The following is a 21,315-nucleotide window of genomic DNA, read 5'->3' as shown; positions in this document are numbered from 1 at the left end:
ACCTTAAGAGACCACTTCAAAATTGTCAGTTTTTCTGATTTTTTTTCTTTATAGGTTTATTTTTGAGTAAAATCTAAATTGTTCTTTTATTCTATAAACTACTGACAACATGTCTACGAATTTCCAAGCAAAAAATTTTGTATTTATTTTCTGAAAATGAGAAATGGTCAAAACAACAAAAAAAATGCATTGCTTTCAGATCTCAAATAATGCAAAGAAAACAAGTTCATAATCATTTAGAAACAATACTAATAATGTTTTAACTGAGGAACAGTTCAGAAATCAATATTTTGTGGAATAGCCATGATTTTTAATTACAGCTTTCCTCCGTCTTGTCATGCTTTCCAACAATCTTTCACACTGCTTTTGGGTGACCTTATGCCACTCCTGGCGCAAAAAAATGAAGCAGTTCTTCTTTGTTTGATGGCTTGTGACTATCCATCTTCCTCTTGATTACATTCCAGAGGTTTTCAATGGGGTTTAGGTCTGGAGATTGGGCTGGCCATCAAAGAGTTTTGATGGGGTGGTCCTTCATCCACACATTGATTGACCTAGCTGTGTGGCTTGTCGCATTATCCTGCTGGAAAAAACAGTCCTCAGAGTTGGGGAACATTGCCTGAGCAGAAGGAAGCAACTATTTTTTCAAGATAACCTTGTATGTGGCTTCATTCATACATCCTTCGCACAGTTTAATCTGTCCAATTCCAGCCTTGCTGAAGCATCCCCAGATCATCACTGATCCTCCCCCAAATTTCACTGTGAGTGCGCACACTGTGAATAGTACGCCACTCTAGGTCACCGTCTAACCATTAGACGACCAGGTGTTGGGCAAAGCTGAAAATTAGGTAATGAAAATTCAACAAACATCTTTGCAGAGGAAAATAGAGAAGGGTGATAATGCTGCGCCAATGATCACTTATGGAACCGTAAGATTAACGTATCTTTATTGGCATAGGTCTACGCGTTTCAGGAGCTCTGCTCCCTTCCTCAGGACCGTAAAGAAAAACCGAATATAGATACCAAGGTAGAGTATACTTAACAAAAACCGAAAATTCCTTTTACCTAATGAACGCCCAGATGGAGTACATATCGTTACCTGGGGACTGTTTCCATGATACTATTCAGAGGGCTTGAATGTTATCCTAGGATTCTGCTTATAATATTGTTGTCCTCTGAAAACCTGGGTTGCTTATTTCATGTGACATACTTTCTGGACGTGTGGATACTGTCTGTGGTGGCAATTTGGCCTGAACCCTATTCAGACTGTATGGTTGGCAACCTTTTTATCAGGTGCATGAAGTGGTGATTTTATCACTGTTCTTTGGTGGACGTATCATATTATCTAATGGTCCTGGTACAAGTTTATAATGGTCTGAAGCTGTGTGTTTCAAAGATCCATGCTGTTATACCCCTGATGAGCCCCTTTTTTCCTAATTAGGGGGTGAAACGCGTAGGGTGAATCCTGGACAAATAACAGCTTAAGTCAATAATGTATCTGTAATTTTATTGCATGTCGACTGGATGACATAGTCTGACCGATCCATACTAGTTTATGACAGATGATTAGTGACGGACATCTCTCCTCTACACAATTTATGTGTGTTCATAATCTTGTGGGCTCTTTTCTTTGGTGTTACACCTTACCCACTGCTATTTAGACACACTCTATGTCCTTTTGAAAGTGAGTGGAGGGTCAGTATAGGACATCAGTCGACGTGGAACGGGGGCGTTATTACTAACTAGAACGCCGACCTGCGTATGTAAGGAAGGGTGAAGGAGGGAAAAGTTTTCTTGCCTTTCTTTCCAATGATAATTTAATCCAATTTTATGTTTGTATGTACTCTGTTTGTGGCATATATGTCCAATAAATATTGTGATTTTAGGTAAAAGGAATTTTCGGTTTTTGTCAGGACCGTAAAGAACCAAGAAACAAGAAAAATCAAAATTTGATGTTTCTTGGTTCTTTACGGTCCTGGGGAAGGGAGCAGAGCTCCTGAAACACGTAGACCTATGCCAATAAAGATACGTTAATCTTACGGTTCCACAAGTGATCATTGGCGCGGCATTATCACCCTTCTCTATTTTCCTCTGTTATCTGCCATTGGGTGGCTGCAGCCGGGATCATTGCTATACATGCGAATAAAGGGGTTGTGACTTGCACAACTATATCTGGTGAGTATTTACTCCCCCCTCCTCACCCCACATTATTGGGGTAATACCCTATCTGCGCTTCTTTTCCACAGCTTCGAACATTAACAAACATCTTTGCGAAGGACGTATGAATGAAGCCGCATAGAAGGTTATCCTGGAAAAACAGTTGCTTCCTTCTGCTCAGGCAATGTTCCCCAAATCTGAGGACTAGTTTTTCCAGGAGGACAATGCACCATGCCACACAGCTACTCTTCAACGGGACCCGTAGAAGCGCTCTGCTGGAGCGCGAAACATCCGTCGTCCGGTGTGCCCGCACACCCACTTCTCCCCACATGCTGTAATCTGTACCTTTACAGGCAATAAAGCCGCATATTCCCACCATTACTGCCGTCTTCGTCTTCGGCAACTTGTACTGTGACAAACTGAAGCAGACCATGATCCCCTCCCTTCAGAAATGACCACAGGGCAGTATTGCAACATGATAACGATGCCAAATACTCTTCCAAGACGACCACTGCCTTGCTAAAGAAACTTGAGGTTAAAGGTGCTGGGCTGGCTAACCATGTTTCAAGACCTAAACCCTGTGGGGCATCCTCAAACAGAAGGTGGAGAAGCACAAGGTCTCTAACGTCCACCGTGATGTCATCATATAGGAGTGGATTCCAGTGACAACCTGTAACGTTCTAGTGAATTTCATGCCAAAGAGAGTTAAGGCAGTGCTTGAAAATGATAGCCACACAAAATATTGACACTTTAGCACAATTTGGCTATTTTCACTAAGGGGTGAACTCACTTTTGTTGCCAGCGTTTTTGACATTAATGACTGTGCGTTGAGTTATTTAGAGCAGAGGTTCCCAACTCCAGTCCTCAAGGCACACCAACAGTGCATGTTTTCAGGATTTCTTTAGCATTGCATGGGTGTTGGATTCAGCACCTTTGCAGGTGATTAAATTATCACCTGTGCAATACTAAGGAAATCCTGAAAACATGCATTTTCTTTGTTGCTCCTTTGGGAGACCCAGACAATTGGGGTGTATAGCTTCTGCCTCCGGAGGCCACACAAAGTATTACACTTAAAAGTGTAAAGCCCCTCCCCTCTGCCTATACACCCTCCCGTGCATCACGGGCACCTCAGTTTTTATGCTTTGTGCGAAGGAGGCACACATGCACGCAAGCTCCACAATTTAGTCAGCAGCAGCTGCTGACTATTTCGGATGGAAGAAAAGAGGGCCCCTAACAGGGCTCCCGGCATGCTCCCTTCTCACCCCACTCTGGTCGGCGGTGCTGTTAAGGTTGAGGTACCCATTGCGGGTACAGAGGCTGGAGCCCACATGCTATTTTCCTTCCCCATCCCTTAGGGGCTCTGGGTGAAGTGGGATCCTAACCGGTCACCAGGCACTGGGACCGTGCTCCCTCCGCAGCCCCTGGGGGAATCTGCTGGACAGGAGACCGGGTATCATCAGGGACAAGTAGTATAATAAAGCACTGTGATTTAACCTGTGATATGGAGGATATGGAGAGCAGCGGTGGTGTACCGTCCACTACCACGGGCTTATTAGCTGGACGTGCTGATGCTGGCTCCTTCTTTGGAGATTGCAATTTTAAGAAAGACACTGAAGTTTTGGGTGTTAAAACTCTGGAATTCCAGATACAGACTTTGGCAGAAAAAGAAGTTAGATTGTTTTGGACTATTCAATCCCTGCAGTCATATGTTGATTGTGATCGTGTGCCACGTGGACTCCGGGTCATAAAGACTCTATCTCATTTCCAGGAGGACCCCACGTTTACTGTGCAGTGGGAAAACATTCAGTTAGAGTGTTCTAAAAAATTACTGCATTTAGTATTAGATAAAAACAAGGATAATTATGCTGCATTGGTTGCTGAATTAGATACGTTGAAGCATGACACCCAAGTACGGATGTCAGCGGATGATTGGAACACCTTTAGTCAGAGGCTGGATAAACGTTTGGTGACCGTACAGACGGAAATAAAACATAGAAAAAGGGAAAAGTTCCTAAGGGACAAGAAGGATTATGAAAAGAAACAGATTTTTTGTTGGACAAAAGATGGGCCACATAATTATAGACAGAGAGCGCACATAAAAAAACGAGGTAGTGCTGGCTCTAACAGGGGGTACTGGACCACGGACTCGGAATCCAGTGGATCGGAGGACGTGATCTCGGGCCCCTCTGGTATTAACCCCCATGGTGCTGCACCCACCACCCCTTTAGGAAACGGATCCGACGGGGGGGCAGGAAAAGGCATACGGGGCAGAGGTCGCAAGAGGAAGTCTGTAACTTGGAGGAATTAAGTTTCCAGTCTACTTCTTGTCCCCCTTCCGATGCGATCATCAATCTAACATCTCATACTCTTACTCCAGATATGGTCTCTGTATTAATTAAAGGTTTTAAATATTGCATTCCAGAAAAGTTCGATTTTGCTGAGTTCAAGATTGATCTTTTTAAGGCTATTAGAAAGATCCATCTGCACAAACATTTCCAAACGGCGCCTAATACAGCTCATACAGCGCCTGCTGGACATGTTCCGTGCAGTATAGCTGATTCTCGGACCGGTCTGATAGGGGCTTTTGATTCTGGGATCCTTCAAGACGCTGAGGTGTTGCTCAGCTTGAATGAGCCAAATGTTTCAACTGATATCGTGGGTTCCAGCAATAGTCCAGGTTTGGAAAGGTTTACTAAGGGGATAAAATCGGATTTTTGTCCCCCTACTGTACCTGGAAATTTGATTGATTTATATCAGGAAGCTGTCTTGAAGGATGTCGAGTCATTGGTGTACGCCAGGCCGATCCAGAATCTAAGTCAAAAAGAACAGGCCGCGATATGTATCATGCAGGGTTGGGAGGACACGGTGTTCCGCCAGGCCGATAAGGGGGGCAACGTTGTCCTCCTTCCTAAACATGATTACATCCAGGAATGCAATAGACAACTAATGGACAGATCTACCTATTGTCCTCTTTCTGCAAATCCTATTCAAGATTTTAAAAAATCTTTGGTGCGGTTGCTGGACAAATACGTGGGGCTGGGTTTTCTGTCTCGCTCACAGGCTGAAAAACTAATTCCTCCTTTTCCTACAAAGCCCCACTGGTATTGCATACCAAAAATACATAAGAGCAGGGATAATCCACCTGGTCGCCCAATAGTGGCCGGCATCGGCTCTTTAACTGAGCCTTTGTCGCACTATTTGGACTGGCTGTTAAGACCAATCATGAGTCATATCCCCTCTTATGTCAAGGATAGCAGTGATTTTTTAACACTGCTAAAGGGTATGACATGGCAGGAGGGCTTTGCTTTAACCTCGATTGATGTGGAGAGTCTGTATACCCGCATTCCTCAGAATTTGGGTATACAGACTGTTAGGGATTTGGTGGCGCAGACTGGAAAAGATGCGTTGTTTTGCAGTTTCATTGAGGAAGCCCTTGATTTCGTTTTATCTAAAAACGCTTTCATGTTTTTGGACCGTTGGTATTTGCAGTGCAGGGGTACCGCTATGGGTACCCCTGTCTCTTGTGCCATGGCCAATATTTTTTTGGGCTCCTTTGAAAGCAAATATTTTTTTTCTGACACCAACCCTTTTTTGAAATATATTCGCCATTTTTTGAGGTATGTGGATGACATATTCATAGTGTGGGCTGGCACTGAGGTCCTTTTTGCTGATTTCGTGTCCTATCTTAACACCTGTAACACCATGAATATGTCCTTTACTTCCTCATATGGTGGCGATACTCTCAATTTTTTTGATATTGAGGTTTCTATCAAGGAGGGCGATATTTGTACAAGGTTGTTCAGAAAGCCGACGGCATCAAACTCCCTTCTTCATTATCAAAGTGCCCACCCCCTCCACATTAAGACGGGTTTGCCCTACAGTCAATTCCTGAGAGTACGTAGAGCAAACAGTTCAGAGGAATCTTTTTTTCAACAATCTCAGGAGTTGAAGATTAGATTACATCAAAGAGGCTACCCAAAAAAACTGATTGATTCGGCCTGTGAGAGAGCTAGATCAGACGGCGCCACGTCTGTCCGTAAAAACCGCACCAGAAAATGTGTTGACAATTTGGGTAGGTTTGTCTTTAATTTTAAATTTGGACCTCTGGAGCATGCCATTAGAACTGCTCTTTGCAGAAATTGGCATATTTTGAAGAATGATCCGGCTTTATCTGACAGGACAATGTCCAACCCTTTGGTATCGTTCAGACGATGCGGCAATTTGCGGGACAAACTTGTGAGGAACAGACTTACCAATTCGACAACTTGGCTAGACAAATGCTGCCCACCAGGGAATTACCGGTGCGGTCAGTGTCGTTTTTGCAGCCAGCATTTAAAAGGTCGCTCCGTACAAGTCGGCCTGCACTTGCACACTGTCCATCAATTCATCTCATGTAAAACTAAGTTTGTGGTCTATGTGGTGCTCTGCCCTTGTGGCAGGTTCTACATAGGCAAGACTATAAGATGCTTATATGTGCGATTCAGGGAACATTATAGTTCAATAACATCAGGGAAAGGTTCTCCCAGATTAATTTCCCATATCCAGGATTGTCATGATGGTGACCCCGACGTTTTGCGTTTTGCCGGCCGCAAAAAGGTCTCCCTCCCCTTGAAGGGGGGCGACCTGCACAAATTGTTGCTACAAGAGGAGGCTAGGTTAATTATTAATTATGGGGCACAGGGCCCCCAAGGGTTAAACGATCGTGTGGATCTATCTGTGTTCCTATGATAGTTCTGCCTGTCTGTCACCTTTTGCTTCATTTTATTCAGGTGTGTTCTTTTACATGTTTGATATCTGTGTTCCTATGACAGTTCTGCCTGTCTATCACCCATTGCTTCATTTTATTCAAGTGTGTTCTTTTACATGTTTAAAATTTGTTGTAAATTCATGCATGGAAATGGATACATGTATTTTATATGCATACACAAATCTCCTATTTGTTTTTATGTGGTCTGGGGCAATCTGTGAGCACTCCTTTAAAAGGGGTGTAGCCGTGGCTCCACATGTGGACCTGTGGAAGCCCAATTTGGGCGAAACAGCTGTCGTCCATTCTTGAGGAGCCAGCTCACAGTGTGTCTCCAGCCCTCCACTCTGCACGTGTTTGAATAAAGAAATCCTTCACAGCGGATTGAGTGCGGTCTCTTTCTACTCTCACGCTTCATCATCAGGGACAAGGCCCTGCTACTCTGAGGTACTCTGTGTCCCCTTGGGGACGGCGCATAGAGCGCCTGTGTAACGGACGCTGCAGCAGCTGCTGGGTGTGTTGGTGCGCCAGGACTACCGCACTGACCGCGCTTGTTTGCCGGCCGCGCTTTTAACTTTACTCCCCAGCTTTTGCGGCCTAGTACCGCATATTCCCGCCCCCGGGCCTGCCAGTCAGGGGTAAGGGCGGGACGCTGCACTGAAGCAGCGCTGAGGGCTGGAGCATACTGTGTATCCTCCTCCCCCCTCTCTGAGCACCGTGGGGCACCAGATTCCCGCACTTTTGCAGGCACGCCCACGGCTCCCTCCTCCTCTCTGGACGCTGGCAGCCATTGCTATCAGCACTTCTGAAGAACTTCAGAGGGGAGACAACGCTGAGCTCCACAGCTCTGGGAGGCCCAGGCAGGGAATCTGGTGGTCACACAACCGCTGCGGGCGGTTGGTAAGCCGCACCTGTTACTAGGTGCTGGCCCCCCTGGGTGCCGTAGTGTATATTATATGCTTATACTGTATACATTTACTCTGTACGGCCGCACTATTGCTCCGGCTATATACCCTCTTTGATTGCTCTTAAAGGAGACTACAGCATGTCGTCCGCAAAAAGCAAGGGTGCCAAGGCACAGGCTTACTTTGCTACCTGTACCTCATGTGCGGCTATGCTTCCTGCAGGTTCCACCTACCCTCATTGTGTGCAATGCTCGGCCCCTGTGACACTCACTCAGCCGGAGCCTCTGCAACGATCGGGACCCTCGTCCCCGGTGGGACCACCTGCTGCCACTGTCCAGGTGACAGGGACAGAGTTTGCAGTATTCGCTGACAAACTTGCTGAGTCTATGGATAAATGGTCTGCTAAGATACTAGAAGCTTTGCAGTCCAGACCGGTAATACAGGCCCCGGGCCCCAGGCCCCCCTCGGTTGGAGCAGCAAAGTGCTCCTGGGGCGACTCATAGGTCTCACGGTGAGGACTCCGACACAGACCGCAGTCTCAGACCGGCTAAGAGGGCTCGCTGGGAGCTTCCCTCGACTTCATCACACTGTTCAGGGTCTCAGCACGAGGACTCTCTGGAGGATGAGGAGGAGGTGGCAGATCAGGGCTCTGATACTGACGCCGCTCTCAACCTTGATACACCTGAGGGGGACGCCATAGTGAACGACCTTATAGCGTCCATCAATCAGGTGTTGAATCTTTCCCCTCCAGCTCCTCCGATTGAGGAGTCAGCTTCTCAGCAAGAGAAATTCCGTTTTAGGTTTCCCAAACGTACACGGAGTGCGTTTCTTGATCACTCCGACTTCAGGGATGCAGTTCAGAAACACCGAGCTTTTCCGGATAAGCGCTTTACTAAGCGCCTTAATGACACACGTTACCCCTTCCCCGCTGACGTAGTCAAGGGTTGGGCTCAGTGTCCCAAGGTGGATCCGCCGGTCTCTAGACTGGCGGCTAGATCCATAGTCGCAGTGGAAGATGGTGCATCACTCAAGGATGCCACTGACAGGCAGATAGAGCTCCTGATGAAATCCATCTATGAGGCTATCGGCGCATCCTTTGCTCCGGCATTCGCAGCCGTATGGGCACTCCAAGCTATCTCAGCTTGTCAGTCTGAGATTAATGCAGTCACACGGGCCGCTACCCCACAGGTTGTGTCCTTAACATCTCAGGTGTCGGCGTTTGCGTCCTACGCCATGAATGCTGTCCTGGACTCTGCTAGCCGTACAGCGGTAGCATCCACCAATTCAGTGGCAGTCCGCAGGGCCATGTGGCTACGTGAATGGAAGGCAGACTCTGCTTCCAAAAAAGTTCTTAACCGGGTTGCCTTTTTCTGGCGACCGCCTGTTTGGCGAGCGATTGGATGAAATCATTAAACAATCCAAGGGAAAGGACTCGTCCTTACCCCAGTCCAAACCAAACAGACCTCCACAAAGGAAGGTTCAATCGAGGTTTCGGTCCTTTCGGGCCTCAGCCAGGTCTCAATTCTCCTCGTCCAACAGGCCACAGAAGGGTCAGAGGAACTCCGATTCATGGCGGTCTAAGTCACGTCCTAAGAAGAACGCCGGAGGAACCGCTCCCAAAGCGGCCTCCTCCTGACTTTCGACCTCCCCAAACCGCATCCTCGGTCGGTGGCAGGCTCTCCCGCTTTTGCGACGCCTGGTTGCCACATGTCCAAGACCGATGGGTGCGAGACATTCTGTCTCACGGTTACAGGATAGAGTTCAGCTCTCGTCCTCCGACTCGTTTCTTCAGAACATCTCCACCCCCCGAGCGAGCCGATGCTCTTCTTCAGGCGGTGAGCACTCTGAAAGCAGAAGGAGTGGTGATCCCGGTTCCCCTTCAACAATGGGGCCACGGGTTTTACTCCAACTTGTTTGTGGTGCCAAAAAAGGACGGATCTTTCCGTCCCGTTCTGGACCTAAAACTGCTCAACAGACACGTGAGTACCAGGCGGTTCCGGATGGAGTCTCTCCGCTCCGTCATCGCCTCAATGTCCCAAGGAGACTTCCTAGCTTCAATCGACATCAGGGATGCTTATCTCCACGTGCCGATTGCACCAGAGCATCAGCGCTTCCTGCGCTTCGCCATAGGGGACGAACACCTTCAGTTCGTGGCACTGCCTTTTGGCCTGGCGACAGCCCCACGGGTCTTCACCAAAGTCATGGCAACAGTGGTAGCAGTCCTACACTCTCAGGGACACTCGGTGATCCCTTACTTAGACGATCTGCTGGTCAAGGCCCCCTCTCGGGTGGCATGCCAACACAGCCTGAACATTGCTCTGGAGACTCTCCAGAGATTCGGGTGGATCATCAATTTCCCAAAGTCAAAATTGACACCGGCCCAATCACTGACATATCTTGGCATGGAGTTTCATACTCTCTCAGCGATAGTGAAGCTTCCGTTGGACAAACAGCGCTCACTACAGACAGGGGTGCAATCGCTCCTTCGAGCCCAGTCGCACCCCTTGAGGCGCCTCATGCACTTCCTAGGGAAGATGGTGGCAGCAATGGAGGCAGTTCCATTTGCGCAGTTTCATCTGCGTCCACTTCAATGGGACATTCTCCGCAAATGGGACAGGAAGTCGACGTCCCTCGACAGGAACGTCTCCCTGTCTCGGGTGGCCAAGGCCTCCCTTCAGTGGTGGCTTCTTCCCACTTCTTTGTCGAAGGGGAAATCCTTCCTGCCCCCATCCTGGGCTGTGGTCACGACGGACGCGAGTCTGTCGGGGTGGGGAGCGGTCTTTCTCCACCACAGGGCTCAGGGTACATGGACTCAGCCAGAGTCCTCCCTTCAGATCAATGTTCTGGAGATAAGGGCAGTGTATCTAGCCCTAAAGGCGTTCCAGCCGTGGCTGGAAGGCAGGCAGATCCGAATTCAGTCGGACAATGCCACGGCGGTGGCATACATCAATCACCAAGGCGGCACACGCAGTCGGCAAGCCTTCCAGGAAGTTCGGCGGATTCTGCTGTGGGTGGAAGCCACAGCCTCCACCATCTCCGCAGTTCACATCCCGGGCGTAGAAAACTGGGAAGCAGACTTTCTCAGTCGCCAGGGCATGGACGCAGGGGAATGGTCTCTTCACCCGGACGTGTTTCAAGAGATCTGTTGCCGCTGGGGGATGCCGGACGTCGACCTTATGGCGTCCCGGCACAACAACAAGGTCCCGGCATTCATGGCACGTTCTCAAGATCACAGAGCTCTGGCGGCAGACGCGTTAGTTCAGGATTGGTCGCAGTTTCGACTGCCTTATGTATTTCCTCCTCTGGCGATGCTGCCCAGAGTGTTACGCAAGATCAGGTCCGACTGCCGCCGCACCATCCTCGTCGCTCCAGACTGGCCGAGGAGGTCGTGGTACCCGGATCTGTGGCATCTCACGGTAGGCCAACCGTGGGCACTACCAGACCGACCAGACTTGCTGTCTCAAGGGCCATTTTTCCATCTGAATTCTGCGGCCCTCAACCTGACTGTGTGGCCATTGAGTCCTGGATCCTAGCGTCCTCAGGGTTATCTCAAGAGGTCATTGCCACTATGAGACAGGCCAGGAAACCAACATCCGCCAAGATCTACCACAGGACGTGGAAGATCTTCTTATCCTGGTGCTCTGATCAGGGGTTTACTCCCTGGCCATTCGCCTTGCCCACTTTCCTGTCCTTCCTGCAATCCGGAATGGAAAAGGGGTTGTCTCTCGGCTCACTTAAGGGACAAGTCTCGGCACTCTCTGTGTTTTTTCAAAAGCGTCTAGCCAGGCTTCCGCAGGTACGCACGTTCCTGCAGGGGGTTTGCCACATAGTCCCTCCTTACAAGCGTCCGCTAGAACCCTGGGATCTGAACAGGGTGCTAACGGCTTTTCAGAAACCACCTTTCGAGCCAATGAGGGATATTTCTCTTTCACGCCTTTCGCAGAAGGTGGTCTTCCTAGTGGCAGTCACATCGCTTCGGAGAGTGTCTGAGCTAGCAGCGCTCTCATGCAAAGCCCCCTTCCTGGTATTTCACCAGGACAAGGTGGTTCTGCGTCCGGTTCCGGAGTTTCTCCCGAAGGTGGTATCCCCTTTTCATCTCAATCAGGATATCTCCTTACCTTCTTTTTGTCCTCATCCATTTCACCAATGTGAAAAGGATTTGCACTTGTTAGATCTGGTGAGAGCACTCAGACTCTACATTTCTCGTACGGCGCCCCTGCGCCGCTCGGATGCGCTCTTTGTCCTTGTCGCTGGCCAGCGTAAAGGGTCGCAGGCTTCTAAGTCAACCTTGGCTCGGTGGATCAAGGAACCAATTCTTGAGGCCTACCGTTCTTCGGGGCTTCCGGTTCCTTCAGGGCTGAAGGCCCATTCTACCAGAGCCGTGGGTGCGTCCTGGGCTTTGCGGCACCAGGCTACGGCTCAGCAGGTGTGTCAGGCGGCTACCTGGTCGAGTCTGCACACTTTCACGAAACACTATCAAGTGCATACCTACGCTTCGGCAGATGCCAGCCTAGGTAGGCGAGTCCTTCAGGCGGCGGTTGCCCACCTGTAGGCAGGGGCCGTTTTACGGCTTTTTTACCGAGGTATTCTTTTACCCACCCAGGGACTGCTTTTGGACGTCCCAATTGTCTGGGTCTCCCAATGGAGCGACAAAGAAGAAGGGAATTTTGTTTACTTACCGTAAATTCCTTTTCTTCTAGCTCCAATTGGGAGACCCAGCACCCGCCCCTGTTCCCTTCGGGCTGTTGTTCTTTGTGTACACACGTTGTTCATGTTGAATTGTTCTTGGTTATGGTTTTCAGTTCTCCGAACATCCTTCGGATTGAATTTACCTTAGACCAATTTATAAGTTTCCTCCTTCTTGCTTTTGCACCAAAACTGAGGTGCCCGTGATGCACGGGAGGGTGTATAGGCAGAGGGGAGGGGCTTTACACTTTTAAGTGTAATACTTTGTGTGGCCTCCGGAGGCAGAAGCTATACACCCCAATTGTCTGGGTCTCCCAATTGGAGCTAGAAGAAAAGGAATTTACGGTAAGTAAACAAAATTCCCTTCGTTGGTGTGCCTTGAGGACTGGAGTTGGGAACCTCTGATTTAGAGGACACACCAAATTTACAGTTTTGGAGGCTGTACACTGACTACTTTACATTGTATCAAAGTGTCATATCTTCAGTGTTGACCCATGACAAGATATAAAATATGTACAAAAATGTGAGGGGTGTACTCATTTTAATAGAAGCAATTTCAATAACTGCATTAATGTTTAACTTTCATTGGGCAATGCATTCGTTATGGTAACTGTGCTCAGAATACCCTTTAAAGTGTCTACCAACATGCAATTAAATAGGTTTTCTTTTGACATTTTTTGTAGACGGGTGAAGCACGACACATTGCCCATCTAAACTTTACTGCGTGGCCAGATCATGATACTCCTACTGATCCAAACCAGCTCCTCACATTTATCTCCTACATGAGATATATCTACAGATGCGGACCCATTATCACACACTGCAGTGCAGGCATCGGACGCTCCGGCACCCTAATATGCATTGATGTCATGCTGGGTTTAATCAGCAAAGATTTGGAGGTAAGCATTATTTAGGTCTAATAACTAGGGAACGAGACACTGAAAAAAAACGACATGATCTCATATACAACATTGGATAAAAAAAAAAAATACTTTATTGGAAAAAGTGAATTAAAATAAGAACACATAGTATGTTTACAGCAGAAAAAGGGGCTGTATAATTGTAAGGATTAATAATATACAGTTATTTTGATGAATTTGCTATTGTTCCTGTTGCCTGCTTCCCTACAACTACTGTTCTCTGTACTAGTTGTGTCCCTTCATCTCAATCATGTCCTGGGTATCCACGCAAACACACGTCCATACAAGTCTCGGTCCTTTGGTGCATATGTCCCTTATCCCATGATAGACACATGCACAGTAGAAGATGTGCATTATGTAGTAGAAATGTCCCTTTACTATAAAAGTGCTCCATATGCTGGACAGGAGATTCTGGACATGGGCAGAAGAAACCAAAGGACAGGAGCTCACAGAGGGCCACAGACATGTGGGTCACTAGATAGAACAGATAAAATAACGATATGAAATAATTATTATGCATTGCTTTTATAGTGCCATCATATTCCACAGCACATTTCAGATATTACCATCACTGTCCCCATTGGGGCTTATAATCTAAACCCCCTATCAGTATCTCTTTGGAGTGTAGAAGGAAACCAGAGAACCCAAAGGAAACCCACAAAATACGGGGAGAACATACAAACGCCTTGCAGATGTTATCCTGGTGGAATTTGAACCCAGGACTTCTGCAATGCAAAGCAACAGCGCCACCCAGTGAGTCACCGTGTTGCCCTATGTAAGCAGAGCGAGCACTGGTTAGCAGTGGCACAACAACAGAAGATATTGGAAAATCAACAGCATTTAAAGGGAACCTGTCAGGTGCAATATGCACCCAGAACCACGAGCAGTTCTGGGTGCATATTGCTAATCCCTGCCTAACTGTCCCTGCGTCTAGTAGCATAGATAAAGGGATCTTTAGAAAATGTATTTCTAAAGATCCTTTATGATATGCAAATGAGCACAGGGACTAGTCGCAAAGGCATTAGTTCCTGCGCTCATTCTGCCTTCTTAGCATGTTACCACGCCCACAGGCCCATGCTAACATGCTATTCAATGCCCATTGCCTAGCGTCATTAGCGGTGACGTGGGTACCTGTGTCTGTTGTCACGACATCAGACGCCAGCCAGTGCGCATGATCAGAAGTCACTGCATGTCAGGTCATGCGCACTGTGAAGCTGGGTTAACGCGTCTCGGCTTCAGAGAGATCTAGTGCGCATGACCTGAAGTGCCGGGCATTCCAATCATGTGCATTGACCCTAAACCTGCCGTCTGAGGAGGTGACAATGGACACAGGTACGCGCGTCACCACTGATGACGCTGGGCAATGGGCATTGAATAGCATGTTTGTGGGAGTGCTAACACGCTAAGAGGGCGGAATGAGCGCAGGAACTAACGCCCTTGTGACTAGGTGCTGGTCTCATTAGCATATCATAAAGGATCTTTAGAAATACTTTTTCTAAACATCCCTTTATCTATGCTACTAGATGCAGGGATAGTTAGGCAGGGATTAGTAATATGCACACAGAACTGCTCGTGGTTCTGGGTGCACATGCACCTGACAGGTTCCCTTTAAAGTAAGAATATACTAATAACCTTTACATTATATGTTATTAAGGATTTCACGAATTCAATCCATAAGATAACAAAAAATATTTATTTTAATAATTTGTAATTTCCTGTTTTTGTTTTTAAAATGTAACATTTTGAGATGTATCTTTTATTCTGTCTGGTTCCCCAGTTCAGTATCTCAGATTTGGTGCAAAGAATGAGGCTTCAGAGACATGGGATGATACAGACAGAGGTAAAAAAAAAACTTTAAAATAATCTTGGGGCCCATTAAAAAGAGTGTCAGAAGATGTTTGCTATGGAACCTGATAGAAGCAGGATATAGAAAACGGGTCAAAAATCACGGCAAAACAGCGGCAAAAAAATGCGTAAAAGAAACAACATTTTTTTGCCTGGAGGTATAGATTGGATGCAGGAATATGGTGTAAACATTTCAGCATCAAATTTGCATCCCTTGGCCCAAAAATGAATTATTTTTTTTTGCCAGGAGGTGGAAATTTGGTGCGGAAATCTGGTGCAGACTATTTCAGCACCAAATATGCACCTCCTGGCAAAAATATTCGGCAAAAAATGCGTGAAAAAAAATTGTTTTTTTGCCAGGTGTAGATTGGATGCAGGAATAAATTGTAAAAATATCAGCATCAAATTTGTATCCTTCGGCCCAAAAATTATTTTTTATTTTTTTATTTTTTTTTGCTAGGAGCTGGAAATTTGGTGCTGAATTCTGGTGCAGATGATTTCAGCACAAAATGTGCACCTCCTGGTAAAAAAAAAACGCGGTAAAAAATGCATCAAAAAACAGGTTTTTTTGCCAGGAGATGTAGATTAGGTGCAAGAATATGGTGTAAAAATTTCAGCACCAGATCTGCATTTCTGTATGCAAGGTGTCGATTCGTATTGAATTGATGATGCCCTACAATTTTTTATTTCACTATTTTTCTCTCTCTCATTCCGTTTTCGAGATAAAAATGCTAACTCCGTTGTTTTCCACCAGGTGGTGCTATAGGTGGTTTCATTGCGTAGCGCATGGCTACTTTACTATACCTAGACACCACTTCTATGCCTATAGCTGCCGCCGTTCTCAAGTTAATGGCGGTGGACAGGGTATGGGTGGACACACTGTATAGATCAACATAGGAGCTGTATACACAATACTGTAGGATATTTATATAGAAAAGATCAACATAGGAGCTGTATACACAATACTGTAGGATATTTATATAGAAAATGTTTATAAATATGCCCATAATATTTAAAGATCATAAGATATTGTCATACTGAATAAAAAGAACCAACATTTGCAATAATAGAAAGCAATAGATATTTTAGATTCATTCATATTCCGTGTATTATGCTAACATCTCTGTGTAGTGCAACTAACTACTGTTCTCTTCATTTCAGGAGCAATACATGTTCTGTTATCAGGTCATCCTGTATGTTCTGAAAAGACTACAAGCAGAAGAAGACCAGTAGTGGACGACGTGATAACTCTCTGCATGTAAATATGGTCTGTAATTAAAGGGCCAGTAAATAATAAACAAGAGCTGCATTTTAGTAGCTTACTTATACCATGCTCATTTGGTGTCCGCTCCAGTGGATGCCAAGAGCAGTTGTTTATACTGTTTTATTTTCATTGGGTTGGAAGGGTTATAAAAACAGTATTTTAATACACAGACACTTGTTACTATAGTATACCTGGTTCTTAATATGGTACGCTTGTATGTTTGCAAGTAACTTTTTTCTAAGTATTTTCACAATCAAAAGGTTAGTTTTGTAGTTGACACCTTAAAACAGTATTTAAAAAGGCAGAAAATTTTGTTTCTATAAACCCCAGAGTAGTATGTTTATTGTAATTATTGCATACATTTCATAATGTTTACTTATAGAGTTTTATGTACTATTTATATACTTTTACAAAATGAAATAAAGCTACCCTGTGCCCAGCTGTATAAATTGGCACACTCTTTCTCTACCTTGTAAATAAACCGTGCACATTAAAATGTATACATAAAACGGTGTGGCTTCCTCTTCATTTAATCTGCAGTGACCCACGGGGAGGTGCCAGATGTTGCAGAGGGGACAGCTAGGAGATGTAGTTCCTGTCACGAACCACCGGGGGGGTCACTCAGAAATCCCCCGCGCTGGCTACCAGTACGTCACAATCGGGGGGTAACAAGTGGGGGGTCACCCCTCCTTTATACCTCCCGACCGACAGACAGAGCACGTGACGCGCTCTCTAGCGCCCCTCTTATAGTCAGGCCAATTATGGAATTGCCCGACAATAAGCAAGGAGGCCGCTATACTACTTATGCCGATTATTGAAGGGTCCCCGGTGAGAGTAGGGTATATATTCCCCCGACCTCCGCGGGCGGAATATATAAAACCTCCCCGAATCTCACTGGCCTCCCCACAATAATCCTTGGCACAACTCGCTGCCACCAACCGCTTCACGGTAACTATTAGCCGAACACACAGACGTGGGATTCAAGATCGAGATAACAGAACAGCCCAAGATTAATTATATAATTTAATCGGCCTAAAGCCACACTAGAAACTACAATATATACAATAGGGAATCTACAGAATATACATATGTCAGAGTACAGTTACAATCAAAGCATGGGTTACAAACAGGCATACACAGTTCCAGCAGTTACCTTGTGCGTCTGGCCACAGGGGGGCGCCGTGAACCAGGTTTCCAGGAACTCCCTCACAGGTCTTTCCCAACCAGGCCCCCGAGCAGAAGAACACTGGAAAATGGCCGAAGTAGGGTTATCAACCTGGGCAAATCCAGGTCCCCTCCTACCTTAGTGACCTCAGAGGGAGCACTGCTCCACCCCTGGCTGGAGTTATGGACAAAATCCACAACATGGAATATGGCCATAACTTGGCCTGGGAGCGTCGTAGGCGGACGCCGACGCTCTCATTGTGACAGCTATGAATTTAGCTACAGAACGAGAGGACTCATGACTTGTCTACTAGTTCCCCATTGGCTGATATCACGCCTGGGGCATTTCCCCAGGTCCTGCTCCCATAAAAAGGGTGTGCCAGCATCGTCCGCATGCGGAGACACCATTTTTATGGTTGCCATATTTATCGGAAATATGGCTTGCGAGATATGAACCATTTTTTACTGGAGTCGTCCTGTCTGGATACTTCCAAGCTTGCTAACTAGATAGCAGCCCCTACTACAGGGTCACGGCAGGGAGTCATCCTGTGTCCATTGTTCCCACATCACCTAATCTCCATATCACAGGAGATGGCCATGGGATGTGTTGCTAGGATGTGACACCTTCACAGATGCTGGACATCTGAGAACAAGAAGGGAGGGGGCACTGCCATGGAGTGATGAGAGCGATTATGACTGGAAGTCATAATTCATCTTCATATCCCAGGGTTTCCCTCACACCTCCCCCCTTTTGAGGGCGCTAGGGGGCAGCACACTCCGGTGTTCCCCCGTGCGCCCGTCCGCGACCTCTCCTTGTCGGGACAGCCCGTCTGCGTTACCGTGGTCCCGGCCCCTTTTGTGGCGAATGGTGAAGTTGTATTGCTGGAGCGCAAGGCTCCATCGCAACAATCGCCCATTCGTCCCAGAGACGGTGTGCAACCAGCTGAGGGGATTGTGGTCCGTCTCCACGATGAAGTGGCGCCCGTATAGATAGGGTTGCAGACGCTGCAGGGCCCACACTATGGCCAGGCACTCCTTTTCCATCGTGGAATAGGCCACTTCCCGTGGTAACAGCTTCCTGCTCAGGTACAAGACTGGGTGCTCTTGGCTCGCAGAGTCCACCTGGCTGAGCACCGCACCGAGGCCGAAGTCACTGGCGTCGGTCTGTACTACAAACGGCCGCGTGAAGTCGGCTGCCTGTAGCACGGGCGGGCTGGACAGGGCGTCCTTTAGGGCCCGGAAGGCTGTCTCGCAGTCCATTGTCCAATCGACTGCAGAGGGCAGCTTCTTCTTGGTGAGGTCCGTCAAGGGCTTTGCCAGGCTACTATAGCATGGAACAAACCTCCTATAGTACCCAGCGGTCCCCAAGAAGGACATCACCTGCTTCTTGGTCCTGGAGGTGGGCCAGGATGCAATGGCTTCCACTTTCTCAGGCTCGGGCTTCAGTGTTCTCCCGCCTACCCGGTGACCGAGGTACTGGACCTCGCTCATGGCCAGCTGACACTTTCCCGGCTTGATGGTCAAACCTGCCTGGTGGATCCGCCTGAGCACCTGTGCTAGATGCTCTAGGTGATCTTCCCAGGTGGGACTGAAGACGGCAATGTCATCCAGGTACGCGGCCGCGTACCCTTCAAGTCCCTTGAGCAGGGTGTTGACCATCCGCTGGAAAGTGGCAGGGGCATTCCTCATCCCGAATGGCATCACCGTGGACTCGTACAGTCCAAATGGGGTAATAAAGGCAGAGCGTTCCCTGGCCTTGCGAGTCAGGGGGATCTGCCAATATCCCCGGCTCAGATCCATGATGGTCAGGTACTGAGCCCCGGCCAACTGATCGAGCAGGTCATCGATGCGTGGCATTGGGTACGCATCGGCGACCGTGACAGCATTGAGCCCCCTGTAGTCCACGCAGAACCGAGTGGTTCGGTCCTTCTTAGGGACGAGGACTACAGGCGAGGCCCAAGCGCTGTTGGATGCCTGGATCACCCCCAGCTCCAGCATCTCGTCAATCTCCTGGCGCATGTGTTGCTGCACCTCCAGGGAGACCCGATATGCTGAACGCCGGATCGGGGGATGATCCCCAGTGTCCACGTGATGGACAGCCAAGTTAGTCCTTCCGGGCTGGTTGGTAAACAACCCCCGGAAGGGGTGTAGGGTGGCCCACAGCTGGGACCGTTGGTCCTCCAAGAGCTGGTGGCCAACCTCCACATCCTCAATGGATCCGCCTGCCCTAACCTGGGCTAGCATATCCAAGAGGGTTTCCGCTTCTCCCTCCTCGGGCAGGTTGCACACGGGGAGCGCACATGCCTCCCGCTCATGATGTGCCTTCATCATGTTCACATGGAAGGGCTTCCGCCTTCCACGGGCAGGGTCCAGGGTGACCAGGTACGTCACAGGGTTGAGCTGCTGGTACACGAGGTATGGGCCTTCCCAGGCTGCCTGAAGCTTGTCCTGTGGTACGGGGACCAGTACCCACACCTTTTGACCCACTTGGTAGGTCCTCTCACAAGCGTTCTGGTCGTACCAACGCTTCTGATCGGCCTGGGCTTGAGCCATATTGTCGTGTACCAGTTGCGTCAAGGCCTGCATTTTGTCCCGGAAGCGCATGACATACTCGATAACCGACACTCCAGGGGTGGCCAAATCCCCTTCCCAAGCCTCTTTCACCAGAGCCAGGGGGCCCCGCACACGTCGCCCGTACAGGAGCTCAAACGGTGAGAATCCTGTTGAGGCCTGTGGAACCTCCCGGTAAGCAAATAACAGGTGTGGGAGATACCGCTCCCAGTCACGCCCATGGGAGTCGACCAACATCTTAAGCATCTGCTTTAAGGTGCCATTAAACCGCTCGCACAGGCCATTAGTCTGTGGATGGTACGGGCTGGCCACCAGATGTCGCACCTGGACTTGCTTACAGAGGGCCTCCATCAGCTGGGACATGAATTGGGTCCCCCGGTCAGTGAGCATTTCCTGGGGAAAACCCACTCGGGAGAAAATCTCCAGCAATGCGGTGGCCACCTTGTCAGCCCGAATGGACGACAAGGCCACTGCTTCTGGGTACCGGGTGGCATAGTCCACTACCGTCAGTATGAAGCGTTTCCCGGAGCTGCTGGGGATGGCCAGCGGGCCGACCAGATCCACAGCCACCCTCCTGAAAGGCTCATCGATGATGGGCAGAGATACCAGTGGGGCTTTGGGATGTGGCCCCGCCTTCCCCACTCTCTGACAGGTTTCACACGAACGGCAGTAGGCAGCCACATCGGCCCCCATTTTTGGCCAGTAGAAATGCTGGTTTAACCTGGCCTTGGTCTTAGCGATCCCTAGGTGTCCGGCCATCGGAATCTCATGTGCGATCCGCAACAACTCCGTCCGGAACGGATAGGGTACCACCAACTGTCGGTCCCTGGGCCACGCCTCCGGTGAACCCTGCTGGACCGTGGCCCGGTACAGCCGTCCTTGGTCCCAGACCACTCGCTCCGGGTCCGAGTCCGAGGGAGGCTGTGCCGCCTGCTCCTTTAGAGCTTTCAGGCTGTCGTCAGCTTCTAACGCTGCCTGAAACCCCTGACTAGATGTGGCCAGAATCGACGAGACTGTCACATCTTCGGTCAGTACCCCGGGACCTGTGTCCTGGCCTCCACC

General features: G+C 48.4%; 1 protein-coding gene across 4 annotated transcripts in view; it reads left to right on the top strand.

Annotated features, from left to right (window-relative positions):
* The window catches only part of PTPN13 (protein tyrosine phosphatase non-receptor type 13), a 427,557-nt gene extending 410,530 nt beyond the window's left edge, over positions 1 to 17,027 (top strand). For all 4 annotated transcript variants that reach the window (XM_075351805.1, XM_075351812.1, XM_075351792.1 and 1 more), the window contains 3 exons: positions 13,173 to 13,388; positions 15,187 to 15,249; positions 16,416 to 17,027. In XM_075351805.1, the coding sequence (XP_075207920.1) occupies positions 13,173 to 13,388; positions 15,187 to 15,249; positions 16,416 to 16,487 (351 nt within the window). In that variant the 3' untranslated portion in view covers positions 16,488 to 17,027. The remainder of the gene's footprint in view (positions 1 to 13,172; positions 13,389 to 15,186; positions 15,250 to 16,415) is intronic.
* Positions 17,028 to 21,315: the final 4,288 nt, after the last annotated feature.

The sequence above is a fragment of the Anomaloglossus baeobatrachus genome, chromosome 1 (assembly GCF_048569485.1).
Source record: "Anomaloglossus baeobatrachus isolate aAnoBae1 chromosome 1, aAnoBae1.hap1, whole genome shotgun sequence".
In the NCBI taxonomy this organism is placed as follows: domain Eukaryota; kingdom Metazoa; phylum Chordata; class Amphibia; order Anura; family Aromobatidae; genus Anomaloglossus; species Anomaloglossus baeobatrachus.
The sequence above is the reverse complement of the archived record's forward strand: the minus strand, read 5'-3'. Positions and strand labels throughout refer to the sequence as shown.